The 13,972-nt window shown below is 47.7% G+C and overlaps 1 protein-coding gene across 1 annotated transcript in view; it reads left to right on the forward strand.

Annotated features, from left to right (window-relative positions):
• Nucleotides 1–13,972, forward strand: part of LOC124779465 (chondroitin sulfate N-acetylgalactosaminyltransferase 2-like) — a 395,654-nt gene that overhangs the window by 323,071 nt on the left and 58,611 nt on the right. The window contains exon 8 of the mRNA XM_047253713.1: nt 1,757–1,908. Within this exon, the coding sequence (XP_047109669.1) occupies nt 1,757–1,908 (152 nt within the window). The remainder of the gene's footprint in view (nt 1–1,756; nt 1,909–13,972) is intronic.

Below are 13,972 nucleotides of genomic sequence, written 5' to 3' on the forward strand. Positions count from 1 at the left end.
TCAATAAAGTTTCCCCTTCCTGGGACAATGAATTCACGGTGTTCTTATTTCAATTTCCAGGAGTGTAACACTAAATTAAGGAACACAGATATGGATCAACTTTCATTTCAGTATACGCAGTAATATGTGTAATTTAAATGATATAATTGTTATTAAGCTTAGATAAAATAATATCTGCAATGAAAATGATACAATTAGTTATTAAATATAGATAAGATTTTACCTTACAGGGCAACACAAACACCATGCACAACATGTACAAATAAGGAAGCCAAAGACAAACAAATAATGTACCAATTATGCCCTTGTGTAAAGCACATATGACCTGTGTCAAATGTAATATAAGAGTAATACAACACACCCACGTACACATAAATTTTTACCTTACAGGGCAACACAAACACCATGCACAACATGTACAAATAAGGAAGCCAAAGACGAACAAATAATGTACCAATTATGCCCTTGTGTAAAGCACATATGACCTGTGTCAAATGTAATATAAGAGTAATACAACACACCCATGTACACATAAATTTATCAAACAAGTATAAAAGATATCTTGTATGCTAAGTCTAATGTGACAGCTCTGTGATTTGCCGAGCCCTCACACCCTGGATAGCTAGGTTATGGGATCTCTAATAAAAATCTATGTATTTAACTATTCTCTTTTACTTCTCCTTCTTAAATGCAAGATTCACTTAAAGCAGAAACTTGTGCTTCTTCCTAGTGCAATTGTTATACGAGTAACGAACAACACCGTTTGCTCTGTTAAAAGAATGCATCTTTTCTTTACGAACTTGCAGCATGCTGGGCATTAAAAATAGGCCCGGAACTTATTTTATAATGGTTGTAGCCTCGTCATAAGTTTCATTGAGAAGTATCTTTTTTTTAATTTCCTGACGCTGACTAGTTTCGGACACCTGTGTCCATTTTCAAACCATCCGTATCGCGAGTGTGACAGTAGAGACGATAGCTTTCGTGTAATGCCCGTGCTGCATGGTCTGTCTACTGTTGCTGAGTCGTCCATTGTGCCGCTCTGATCCCCCCTGCAGGGGCAGGTTTTGTACACAGGCCGCCGCTTGTATTGTTACACGGTACGGATGATTTAAAAAAGGAAGCAGTTGTCCGAAAGTAGTCGCCATCAATAAATACAGAAGTTACTTCTCAGTGCAACTTATGACGGAGCTACAACAATTTACTTAAAGAATGCCACTTGCTGAAGAACGTCTAAAAAGATACGGGAAGGCGGAGTTACGTCACGGGCTTTAAGAGGCTCTTATTACAAAATGAACTGACGACGGTGCCCACGTCTCAGTTTGTGTCCGTACTGTGAAGAGGGAAATTTGAAACTGATGTGGTGTTAGTTCTTATTTTGTATAAATACGTAACGTTTCCGGACATGGGTTCGTTATCAAAACTTTATCTACTAAGTAACCTCTACAGCCTCTACAACCCTGTTGCAGAAATTGAAACTGTGTAAATGATCAGGGCGTAACAGTAGCCCATCAGTAGATATTCAACTTGACATTGGCCAGTCTTCTGGCATTTTACCCGTTTGAGACGATTGGAAGTTCGATAATATTTTATTCAGTTTTAACGCCCCGAGACTGGGCATTCTTGCATTGTAAAACGTGTCTTTATCGATTCTACGTTGAACACAGGCAACTAATCATGATCTCCCTCGGCTGATGCTTCCATATTTGTAGACATATACAACTGACAGCTGCTGCAGTGCTGTGTTTGGTGTTGGCAGGTGTACTACCCGATCGTGTTCAGCCTGTACAACCCGCACGTGGTGTACACCCTGCAGGGCCGGCCGCTGCCCCCGGAGGCAGAGCAGCTCGTCATCTCCAGAGACACCGGCTTCTGGAGGGACTTCGGCTTCGGCATGACCTGCCAGTACAGGTGAGACAGCACAGCCCTGCGCAGGCACCCGCCGGCAACCCCTTTTACTCTACAGGCAGCGCCACGGCACTGGTGAATCTCAGGACAGGGATAGAACTGGTGGGGCAGGCTGCCGCACTCAGCTACACCTGTCCTACACATCGTATGTTCGTGACATATCGTTGCTACTCTACAACGTTCTAACTGCTGGTACTCCAAGCTCGCTGCCGACTGGTGCAGCAGACATCTGTGTAGTTTTTGTGTCAGGAGTAGGATCTGTTTTGTTTGAAGTTGTTCAGGTAGGACGCTAAACATTTCGGGAGGCGAGGAAGACGAACAGGGGGACCACGTGGCACTCGGACTATACTTATGGTACGTGAAGTTTAGAGCTCAAATAACAATTCCACAAAGCAGTTCAATGCAAGTATCGAACATTCTCGAGAAAATCGACTTTCAAGTTTTTCGAGCGTCTTTAGTAAATAAAAATAAAGTCGCCTGGGTCAGATTTCTGTCTGCTATAAGTTTAAAAGCAGAGGTGCATGTTTTACGAGCAATTCCGTAAAGTCGCTGAATTGCTGGTTCGAGTCTGGTTTAGGTCACTATTTTTCGTCTTTTTCGTTCGTTTCGAATACCTTTGTCATTTAAATACAACGTTCATAAAATATATACTAATTAACATATATCTAATTGTCATTTTTATGAAAATGCACGTCTGCTTATCTCTACTTACATATTGCTCACAAAAACCGAGTTTGCATTGCAAATATAAATTCTTAATTTCCGATCTTTTCTTTAAAGGTGCATTTTACACTAGAATTTCCTTTAACAGTAAAATTTACAAAGATAAAATCATTACGAAACAAGTTTTTTATCTTTAAGTATTTTACTCTTCATGGTAATTCTAGTAGAAAATGCTCTTTTTTAGTAAATTAACCATGGGCAGCAATGGAACCTGGGACGCCAACATGGCAGACAAGCAGTCTACAACAGCGCCACCGTCCCTTTCCACATCTCGATCTTGCTATGTAGTTTTAAAGTCTCTCATGAAATTTCGAACTGGAGTTTTTCGAGAATTGTTGGTAACTATTTTGTTGCACAGATATTTGAGTTCTAAGTATAAATACAAAACATAAAAAAAAAATTGGTTGCCGTAGGGACTTGTAAGTGTTACAGTGATCAGATTTCGTTAGGTTATCGACCTGCAGGCAGCTTTAGTGATGTACATTATGTAATCAAAAGCATCCGGACATCCCCAAGAACATACTTTTCTCATATTAGGTGCGTTTTGCTGCCAACTACTGCCAGGTACTCTATATCAGCGACCTCAGTAGTCATTAGACATCGTGTGAGAGTAGAACGGGGCTCTAGACTGAACTCACGGACTTCGAACGTGATCTGGTGATTGGGTGTCACTTGTGTCATACGTCTGTATGCGAGATTTCCACACTCCTAAACATCTCTAGGTCCACTGTTTCCGATGTGGTAGCGAAGTGGAAACGTGAAGGGACACGTACAGCACAAAAGCGTATAGGCCGACATCATCTGTTGACTGACAGAGACAGCCGACAGTTGAAGAGGGTCGTAATGTGTAATAGGCAGATATCTATCCAGACCATCACACACAAAATCCAAACGGCATCAGGATCCACTGCAAGTACAATGACAGGCAGGAGGCGTGACGAATCACGATACACAATGTAGCGATCCGATGGCAGGGTGTGGGTACGGCAATTGCCCGGTGAATGTCATCTGCCAGCGTGTGTAGCGCCAAGAGTAAAATACGGAGTCGGTGGTGTTATGGTGTGGTTGCGTTTTTCATGGAGGCGGCTTGCACCCCTTCTTGTTTTGCGTGGCACTATCACAGCACAGGCCTACATTGATGCTTTAAGCACCTTCTTGCTTGCTACTGTTGAAGAGCAATTCGGGGATGGCGACTGCATCTTTCAGCACGATCGAGGACCTGTTCATAACGCACGGCCTGTGGCGGAATTGTTAGACTACAATAACATCCCTGTAATGGACTATCATGCACACAGTCCTGATCTGAACCCTATAAAACACATTTGGGATGTTTTGCAACGCCGACATCGTGCCAGGCCTAACAGACCCATATCGATACCTCTCCTCAGTGCAGCACTCCGTGAAGAATGGGCTGCCGTTTCGCAAGAAACCTTCCAGCACCTTTTTGAACGTATGCCTAAAGAGTGTAAGCTGTGATCAAGGCTAAGAGATGGGCCAACACCATATTAAATTCCAGCATTACCGATGGAGGGCGCCATGAACTTGAAAGGCTTTCTCAGTCAGGTGCCCGGATACTTTTGACGACATAGTGTATGTTCAAGCATGCACTTCACACGATTTTCTCATATTTTGTCCAACCCCCGTACGGGTGCGTCCTGAAATCGAATCATCGTTTCATAAAGAGTTTCAGTCCGTCTAGAATTCTCTACGGAGCCCACCCTACGTGGACAAGGTGATATTCAGCGTGCAGATACATTCCCTGGATTAAAGGACCGAACGTCCAGTCGCTTTGCAGCCCGCCTCTGTCCAGCGGTCCTACGATGCAAAACAGCGGCACGTGTAGCCAACACGGCGCCCATCTGCCGTGAGTCGATATCACAGGCTGCACCGTATGGCTAACAGAAGTCCGCAGTGTGCGCTAGCGCTGAAAACACGCGGACCTGTCGTGTCCACACTCACCTCGCTTTCTCTTCATCCCCACAAACGCGTAAGCTAACTGGAATTGTGTTGTAGCAAGAGCTCCTCAAACAGCTGTAGTCTGGACGAATTTTATTAAGGCACTACCGGTTTCCGGGTGTGAAGCCACATCGTCACGTTCATCTACATCTACATCTACACTCCGCAAGCTGCCGTACTGTACATAGCAGAGATTACCCCTGTACCACTGCTAGTCATTTCCATTGCTGTTCCACTCGGAGGTAGAGCAAAGGAAAAATGATTATCTATGTGCTTCCGTATGAGCCCTAACTTCTTGTACCTTATGTTCGTGGCCCTTAAGCTGCAGTAGGATCGTACTGTAATCCGCTTCAATTGTCGGTTCTCTAAATGTTCTCAATAGTGTTTCTCGGAAAAAAAAAAGATGCTGCCTTCTCTCCAGGGATTCACATTTGAGATCCTGAAGCTCTCCGTAGCATATTCGAACCTACCAGTAACAAATCTAGCAGCCCGCTGCTGAATGGCTTCAATGTCTTCCTGTAACGTAACCTGGTGCGGGTCCCAGATATTCGAGCAGTACTCAAGAATAGGGCGCACTAACATCCTATATACGTTCTTCATTAGAGATGAATCACACTTTCCTAAAATGCTCCAAACAAATCGAAGTCAACCACTCGCCTTCCCTGCCAGAATCCCTCTCATACTCGTTCCATTTCATGCAGCTTTGAAACGTTACGCCCAGATATTTAAACGACGTGACTGTCTCAAGCAGGCCTCTAATAATGCTGCATTCGAACGAAACAGGAATTTTTCTTCTACTCAGCCGCACTAAATTACATTTGGAGCAAGCAGTCATTCATCAGACCATCTAGAAATTCTGTTTAAATCTTCTTGTATGATACTACATTCACTCATCTTCGACACCTTCCGCTACAGAACAGTATCATCAGCAAACGACCGTTGATTGCTGCTCAACCTGTCAGCTAAATCATTAATGTACATATAAAATAACAGCTGTCCTTCGCGGGTTTTCCCGGAATCATAAATCTTAAAAGTCTCCTCTGGTTTGCTGCCGTATGCTAAAATTAACTTGGTGCAATATTTCGGCGGTCAAACTGTCCGCCATCTTCAGGAGAACGCTGCTGCTGTTGAGTTCAAAAATGTTCAGATGTGTCTGAAGTCTTATGGGACTTAACTGCTAAGGTCATGAGTCCCTAAGCTTGCACGCTACTTAACCCAAATTATCCTAAGGACACACACACACACACACACACACCCATGCTCGAGGGAGGACTCGAACCTCCGCCGGGACGAGCCGCACAGTCCATGACTGCAGCGCCTTAGACCTGCTATTGAGCCCCACTACTGCCGAGTCAGCAGCGTTCTCCTGAAGATGCCGGACAGTTTGATCGCCGAAATATTGGATCAAGTTATCTTTAGTATCCCAGGGCAAGCTGCCCTGGCCAGCACATTCTCCAGATCTCTCACCAATTGAAAACGTCTGGTCAATGGTGGCCGAGCAACTGGCTCGTCACAATACGCCAGCCACTACCTTTGATGAACTGTGGTATGGGCAGCTGTACCTGTACACGCCATCCAAGATCTGTTTGACTCAATGCCCAGGCGTATCAAGGCCGTTATTACGGCCAGAGGTGATTGTTCTGGGTACTGATTTCCCAGGATGCACCCAAGTTGAATGAAAATGTAATCACATGTCAGTTCTAGTATAATATATTTGTCCAATGAATACCCGCTTATCATCTGCATTTCTTCTTGGTGTAGCAATTGTAATGGCCAGTAGTGTACATTTACCCTTATCGTCAGTTTAAGTTTCTAGCATTATCACGGAATCAACCTGTATTTTTCCGCCTTTAGAAAAACATGTCATTCATCATTCTAAATAAATATTCTACACAAGTCATCCTGTATGATCGTAGAGTCATTTAAAGAAGGCACTGTCCCATAGGCAACACCGTCGAGACGAAACAGTCGCAGGTTATAGATAATACAGTAAAATGTAGAAAATAATAAATAGTAGCAGTAGTAGTAGTAGTAGTAGTAGTGGTAGCAGCAGCGGCAGCAGTAGTTTCGTGACCAGCATTTGTTTGCCGCAGTGAGACGAGAACGGTACACACTTTATCCCACGCAGCCACGCGGTCCCGGTCGCACTGTTTCTAAAACACCCCCAGCCACTGCTGTGCCCGCTGCGAGTGGACGACCGGACCGGACAGTAATTAAAACCCGGCGTCGCGGCGCCACGTGTGGCAGCGTCGGCGTCCTCCAAACGGCGTCGAGGGCTGCTGGGACGCCACAGGGCGCTGGGCGGCCCGTGCTGGGGGGGGAGGTGGCGGGACGGATGACCCAATTACAGCGCGACTCCTCGCCCCTCCCCGTTAATTATTCTGCCACAGCGCGCAGCGCCGCGCCGGGCTGCGTCGCTTTTTTTTTATACTCGCTTTTTTTTTAGCTCACGGCAGGTGGCGCCAGCTACGGGGTGCGCTGCAGGGCTGCCAACCTCACCGCGACACGCCGCTCTCTCCTGCATTTACAATTTAAAGGTCGCCGCTAATTATTTACATCGCTGTCCCCACACCAGGCCTCCACAATTTACTGGTCCCCGGTGTTTTTCTGTTTAATAAATACAAAATAAAGGCATCATACGCGCTGGCTCGGCCCAGCCCTGTTAAATTTATCCAGCCTTCCAACGTCTCTCACCTGAACCACCTCTCTCTCTCTCTCTCTCTCTCTCTCTCTCTATCTCCCTTTCTCATTACACACACACACACACACATTTAAATAACGTGTCATATGTAGGTATTGCATTAAGTTACACTATGATGCAGTTCACAGTGAATCAGTAAAGGTAAACGTCTAATTTGTGTTCTACATTTACTACATTTATCAACCAGAGCGGCCTACTAACCATCCAATTTAAAGCCCACAATTGTAAGAAACTACTAACCAGCTGATGATGGATGGATGGATGGAGAGGGTTGTATGGGTGCACGACGGCAAGGTCTTCATCGCCCGCTCAGTAACAGATTGAGATGGGTGTCAAGAAAAGACTCAGAACAGTAATATAAAAGAGAACGTAAAACACAGGTAATAAGCTTGGAAAAATATGGGCCTACCCACACCGAAGCGTGGGACGAAGCATGCCGCCACCAGTAAAACACGGACAACACAGGAAGAAAGAGGTAGAGGGAGCCAAAACAATATAGCAGATGGAAGTGGCTGGCTGACCGCAAGGAAAAAAGGGAGGAGTCAGCCACTCTGCAATACACTAAAACCTCCAGCCTAAAAGTGAGTAGAGCTCCAATCTCAGAGCAGAGCGGAGTTCAACAGTGGCAGCTTAAAGTCTGCACACAGATTGTATGCATCGTTTAGTGCCGTCAGTCTGCTTTCCGCAGCGCTGCGGCGAGGACGTCTTGTTTACGTCCCGTCCGCGCGGTCGCGAATGCCCGTAGTTGTTTACTACTGCGTTGTCGCTAGTTCAGAGTCCATCACTACCGACGCAACATGGCACATTCGTACAGACTAACCACCATCAAGATCAGTTTTCAACCCGATCATGCACGACCGCGAGCTTTTGAAGTGGAACGTTTTCTACGTGACGACGTTAAAATTGAACCGCGAGACATAATTGGTATCCATCTCTCTATTACGAGCAGAGTTGTCTACGTCAAGCTAGTAAGTGACGAGGTGTGCAACAGAATCGTGCGCGCACATGAGAACGATCTTAAATTCAAACATTCTGATGGCCATATTGGGACAGTCTCTATCGATCACGCGGGGCTTGGCCTCCGTACGATACGCGTCTTCGAACTCCCTTTCGAAGTAGCACCGGACGTAGTCACCGCGGCTTTCCAGCCCTACGGCAGAGTGATCAGTCATATGGCCGAAAAATGGACCACCTTTACAACGTACCCCGTTCTTAACGGGGTACAACAGATTAAAATTGAACTGACCAAACATGTTCCGTCATATCTTGTCATCGGCGGTTGTAGGGCGATCATTATGTATGACGGTCAGCCACGCACTTGCTCTGGTTGTGGCCAAGAAGGGCACGTCCGGTCGGATTGTCTCCGACAACGGCTTACTCAAATCCCGACAGGTGAATCTATGACTCCTTCTACGGTGACGACCCTTCCTCTCAATTACGCCGAAGTTACACGGGCAGCAACCCTTTCCGATGCTGACCACATTAGTCCGATAGCCACCCCCGATAGCGAGACCGTGATGGCTTCTGCAGTACAGGATCCGGCCTCTACAACGGCGCCCCCACCTGAAGATAATCACCGACCGACCTTGCAAGAAGGCGTGGATGCCAGGATGGACATTGACCCACGGGTTGTGCCGACAGCGGCTTTTCTTACAGACACCGGAGCAGCTGAAGAAATCCACCCACATTCGGATACTGAAACACACGTCCGTAAACAGCGTTCCCCGCGAAAACACAAGAGACGGCGGCGTGCTCCATCGGACGAGTGTTTGCAGCGATCGTCTGACATGGACTGTGGAAATTCCGACGACGGTACCGGCGGTACAGAGGCCGCTTTAACATCAAACTCAACAGATCGCCATGGTGACGGCTTCAGCCCCTCCGACCCCACAGAACAGCAGGATCACAAGCAGACAGCCGCTGCCGATTCCCAGCCAGTACAGCCGAGGGAGTCAGCGCCGAGTGCCGCAGCAGCCAATAACACCAAAAGGCGATGGTATTTCATGGCGACTGGGCGGACGACTGTGAGGAAAACTCCTCGCCCATCGTGTCGGACGACACGGGGGGAAATTTACCCCACCAGTGTTGATCCTTTCCCGCCATCAGTTACAGTGACGAGACAGGCTTACAAGGGTATTGATGGCCAACACGGATGCTATGGATAGACCTCAAACTTATCGCGTTGCAACTATAAACATCAACACTATACGGACGCGCACTAAGTTATCCTTGCCGCAGGATATGTTGAACTCTGCTTCCATCGATATAGCCCTTCTCCAGGAAGTGTACGTCGACGACTTCCCAGGCATGTACGGTTACGATGCTTGCGTCTCTCCAGCTTCCCCAACAGGCAGCGGTGTTGCTGTACTTCTTCGGGAAGGGACAGTGGCGGACGATATCCTGTTTCTGCCTGGGGCAAGAGGAATGGCACTCACAGTACTGGGTGTCCGCCTTATCAATATCTACGCACCTTCCGGGACGGACAAACGTCGCGAACGTTCACGATTCTTTGCGGAAGACGTCGCCCCGCTCTTCCAAGGCCGCCACGACCATCTGGTGTTTGGAGGTGACTACAATTGCATACTGGCGCCCAGAGACCAACTCCCACGACATAATCCGTGGCCGGAACTCGAGACGCTAATTCGAGACCTGCAGATGGTGGACACTTGGGAACATCTTCACGGCCACCGACCGGGATTCACGCACTTCACGAGTCACTCTTCCAGTCGTATCGATCGGATTTATGTCTCACGCTCTCACGCTCTCTCGCCGCTGGAACACAGGATGCGGAACTGTGGCCTGCAGCATTCTCGGACCACTCAGCTTACGTTTGTGCCGTCACCCTGCGGCGGCAACAAGTGTGGAGAAGCTGCAGCCCGTGGAAATTAAACATCGCTCACCTGTCGTACCCGGATTGCCGCCAAGCCGTTGAGGATACGTGGCATTCGTGTGAAAATCGCCTCCGTGCATATCCCACAACGATCCGCTGGTGGTTGGACTGCGCCAAACCGGCACTGAGGCGAACGTTGATAACCTACGGTCGCGACCACGCTACTTGGCGAAGACATACACTCGACTTTTACTTCCGGGTCCTGCGCGACTGCGATGCTATGGCGCCGTCTCCGGAACGACAAACGGCGGTCCACCGTGCTAAGGCTCAGATCCTCGCTCATATGCGACGCCACCTAGAGGGGGTAGTCATCCTCTCGAGGACGCAGGATCGGATACCTAGCGAACGCCCGTCAATATTCCACGTTGTTCGTGAACGTAAACGACGCCAACGGGCGCTGATACGCTTCATCGACACGGAGGACGGTCGTCGCCTCACCACGCAACAAGACATAAACACAGCGTTCTACAATCATTATTCCCAACTCTATTCCGCTCAGACCCCTGATCCGACAGCACTGGAGGAAGTCTCTCAGACGATTTACGGCACCGTCACCCCGGCAATGGAAGCGGCCTTGATGGAAGAAATTACAGAAGAAGAAGAGATCGACGCCATTAGAAAAGGAGCTGTCAACAAGTCTCCGGGTCCTGATGGCCTCCCCTTGGAATTTTACCGGACTTTTCAATATTTATTAGCCTCCCGATGGACGGACATCTGTCGCGAACTACTATCCTCGGACGTGCCGCTCCCTGCGGCCCTTGTGGAAGAGATGATTATTCCTATTCACAATCCGTCCAGTGGCTCACGACTGCAGGACTACCGCCCGTTGACGCTATTGAACTGCGACTTTAAGATCTTTTCTCGACTGTTGGCTGCGCGGATACGCCAGATCCTACGAAATGTTATCTCACCCGATCAAACGTCATTAGGAGCCGACAATAATATTCAAACAGCACTCAGTGAACATCGTGACTTGATCTCACTGGCGAGGGCATGTCGTCTGAAGGGTGCACTGGCGGCAATCGATTTTAGTCAAGCTTTCGACCGAGTGGACCACGACTGTTTGGAAGCGGTCCTCCAACATATGCGGTACCCACAGCCATTCGTCACTGTCGGCATGCGACTACTCCGTGGCGCGACGTCCAAGGTGATCGTCAACGGCCGACCTACGCAGCCCCTCACCATTTCTCGATCGATACGCCAAGGCTGCCCTCTGTCCACTTTACTTTACGCTGTGGCCATGGAACCACTCCTCTGCGGCCTGCGCCAACGACTAACGGGTATGACGTTACGAGGCCACACTTTCCGATGTAAAGCGTACGCTGACGACCTGGTGATTGTCATCCGCAACGGTGACGACACCGCTAGCGCACTGAATTGGATAGCGCAATATGGCATGGCCACTGGTAGCCGTATCAACGTCGCAAAATCGGTGGCGATGAACATCGGGGTCGGATTGTCTGAGAACAGTGTCACCCCCTTACAGCTCAGAGATAGTTTGAAATGTCTCGGCATTGATTTTACAGACGATATACGACGGACCACTGCTCACAACTTTCGACGGCTTTTACGAAATGTTCGGACTGGAATTGTCAACAACCGCCTACGAGCCCTGGACATCGTCCAAAGAACCTAGTATGTTAACACACATTTAGCGTCACACATTCCGCACATCGCCCAGATATTACCTATACCGGTGATGTTAGCTCGCCGTATACTTGCGGCTTTTGGGTCCTTCGTGAGTTCAGGAATGTTTTTTAAGATCGTGCATGAGACTTTCACCCTTCCCCCGGATCGGGGAGGGCTTGGCCTTTATCACGTTCATGACAGAGCGGTCGCCCTATTTGTGAGCGCGTTGGTCAAACTATGGCACCGCCGTCCGGACAGTTTGACCAGTTTGCTAATAGAAGAACTAGCACCGCCCTCCCTGTTGCCGCCTGTGCCGATACACCACGTCCCCTCCTCGCTCTTCTACATCGGTGTCTTTTACCTCGAACTCAGTTACGTTCGACTTGCCTTACCAGCAACTCAACTAGCGACGGCAAAGGCGGTTTCTAGGGTCCTGCAACGTGGACGACCCGATAACGTCGTGGAGAGGAAGCACCCGAACGTCAACTGGCGAGTAGTGTGGAGGACAATTCACCACGTAACACTGGACACTGACGTCACGGCGATGTGGTATATCACTGTCAACGGTAAGCAGGTGACCAGATCAAGGCTACATGCGATCCACATGGTAGACTCACCCACGTGCACGAGCTGTGGCGTTCAAGACAACGATGAACACCGTCTTAGCTGTGGCGTGTCTGCAGCAGTGTGGCACTTAGTGAGGCAAATGTCAGCATACTTCCTTCGGCTAACGCCGAATCATATCGACCCCAAGACTATCTTATTCCCGGATGAAACGTATTACCCACGCACTAAAACTAATGCAGTGACGTGGCTTCGTGGACATGCAGTGCATTATTTGTTTCAAGACGGCACTAAGGACACTTTAGACTTTTGGAACTATTTGCAGGAACGACATTGCAAGATCCTCCGTAACCCTAAGTATCGACAATATTTTTCCAACTTTTTGTGGAGTGCGTTCCACGACCCTCCATGTAGCTGGAACATCACGGGTAAGAGAAGCTAAAATTGCAAGACGATGATAGAACACTACACGGTACAACGTGGGATCTACTTACCCTCACACTCTGTAGCAGTATTTGCCCCATTTCCTCTTTTTGTCCCCAGTGCGAAAAGGTCTTCGCAGTTTTAGTTTTCCCATCCGGTGCAAGATGTAGCACTGGTTAATGGTGGTATGGACTCCACCCTTCAGTTATGTTTCATGGTTTCCTTCGCCCCGCACTTTGCTCTCTTTCTTTATGCCTTTTTCTACAACTATTAGCATGGTTTTAGTTACGTGCGTCCCCAACTCGACGCAACGAGTGCACTTACTAGTTTTCAGTTCCTTACTGTTAAAACTATTTTTTAAAAAAATAAAAATAAATAAATGAATAAATAAAATTTTTAAAAAATCACAATTAAACACCAACTGCATCCTTTGTACCGCATCACATCCCCAGGATGGGAGGTAGGAGACATCGTGGCCTGGCCTTGGGTCGCGACCCCTGCCCACCTTGCCTCCGCCAGCCCCACTACCTGATCCATTAAAAAAAAAAAGTGTCATGGTATCCTTACATGCTTCTGAGCATAGGTGAACAATAGCTGTTTGTCTGTTTTTAGTAATGCCATTTATTTTGCCGTAAGAGTTTGTGTGTGTTTTAGGCCACTGTATAAAGTGAGTTCAACTTCTTGGATTAGTGTTACATTACTTGTCGTACAGACAAAAACTGATTAAAAACGGATAGCGACTGCACCTGTTGTGTACAGATGCAGGGTAATTGGCCACTGCCTGTAAACGGCTGTAAGCTGTGTTGGCCACGGTCGACATACACTACTGGCCATTAAAATTGCTACACCAAGAAGAAATTGGACAAATATATTTTACTAGAACTGACATGTGATTAATAATCACGCAATTTGGGTGCATAGATCCTGAGAAATCAGTACCCAGAACAACGACCTCTGGCCGTAATAACGGCCGTGATACGTCTGGGCATTGAGTCAAACAGAGCTTGGATGGCATGCACAGGTACAGCTGCCCATGCAGCTGCAACACGATACCACAGTTCATCAACAGTAGTGACTGCCGTATTGTGAAGAGCCAATTGCTCAGCCACCATTGAGCAGACGTTTTTAATTGGTGAGAGATCTGGAGAATGTGCTGGCCAGGGTAGCAGTCGAACATTTTC

Source organism: Schistocerca piceifrons, chromosome 1, assembly GCF_021461385.2.
Source record: "Schistocerca piceifrons isolate TAMUIC-IGC-003096 chromosome 1, iqSchPice1.1, whole genome shotgun sequence".
Taxonomy (NCBI): Eukaryota; Metazoa; Arthropoda; class Insecta; order Orthoptera; family Acrididae; genus Schistocerca; species Schistocerca piceifrons.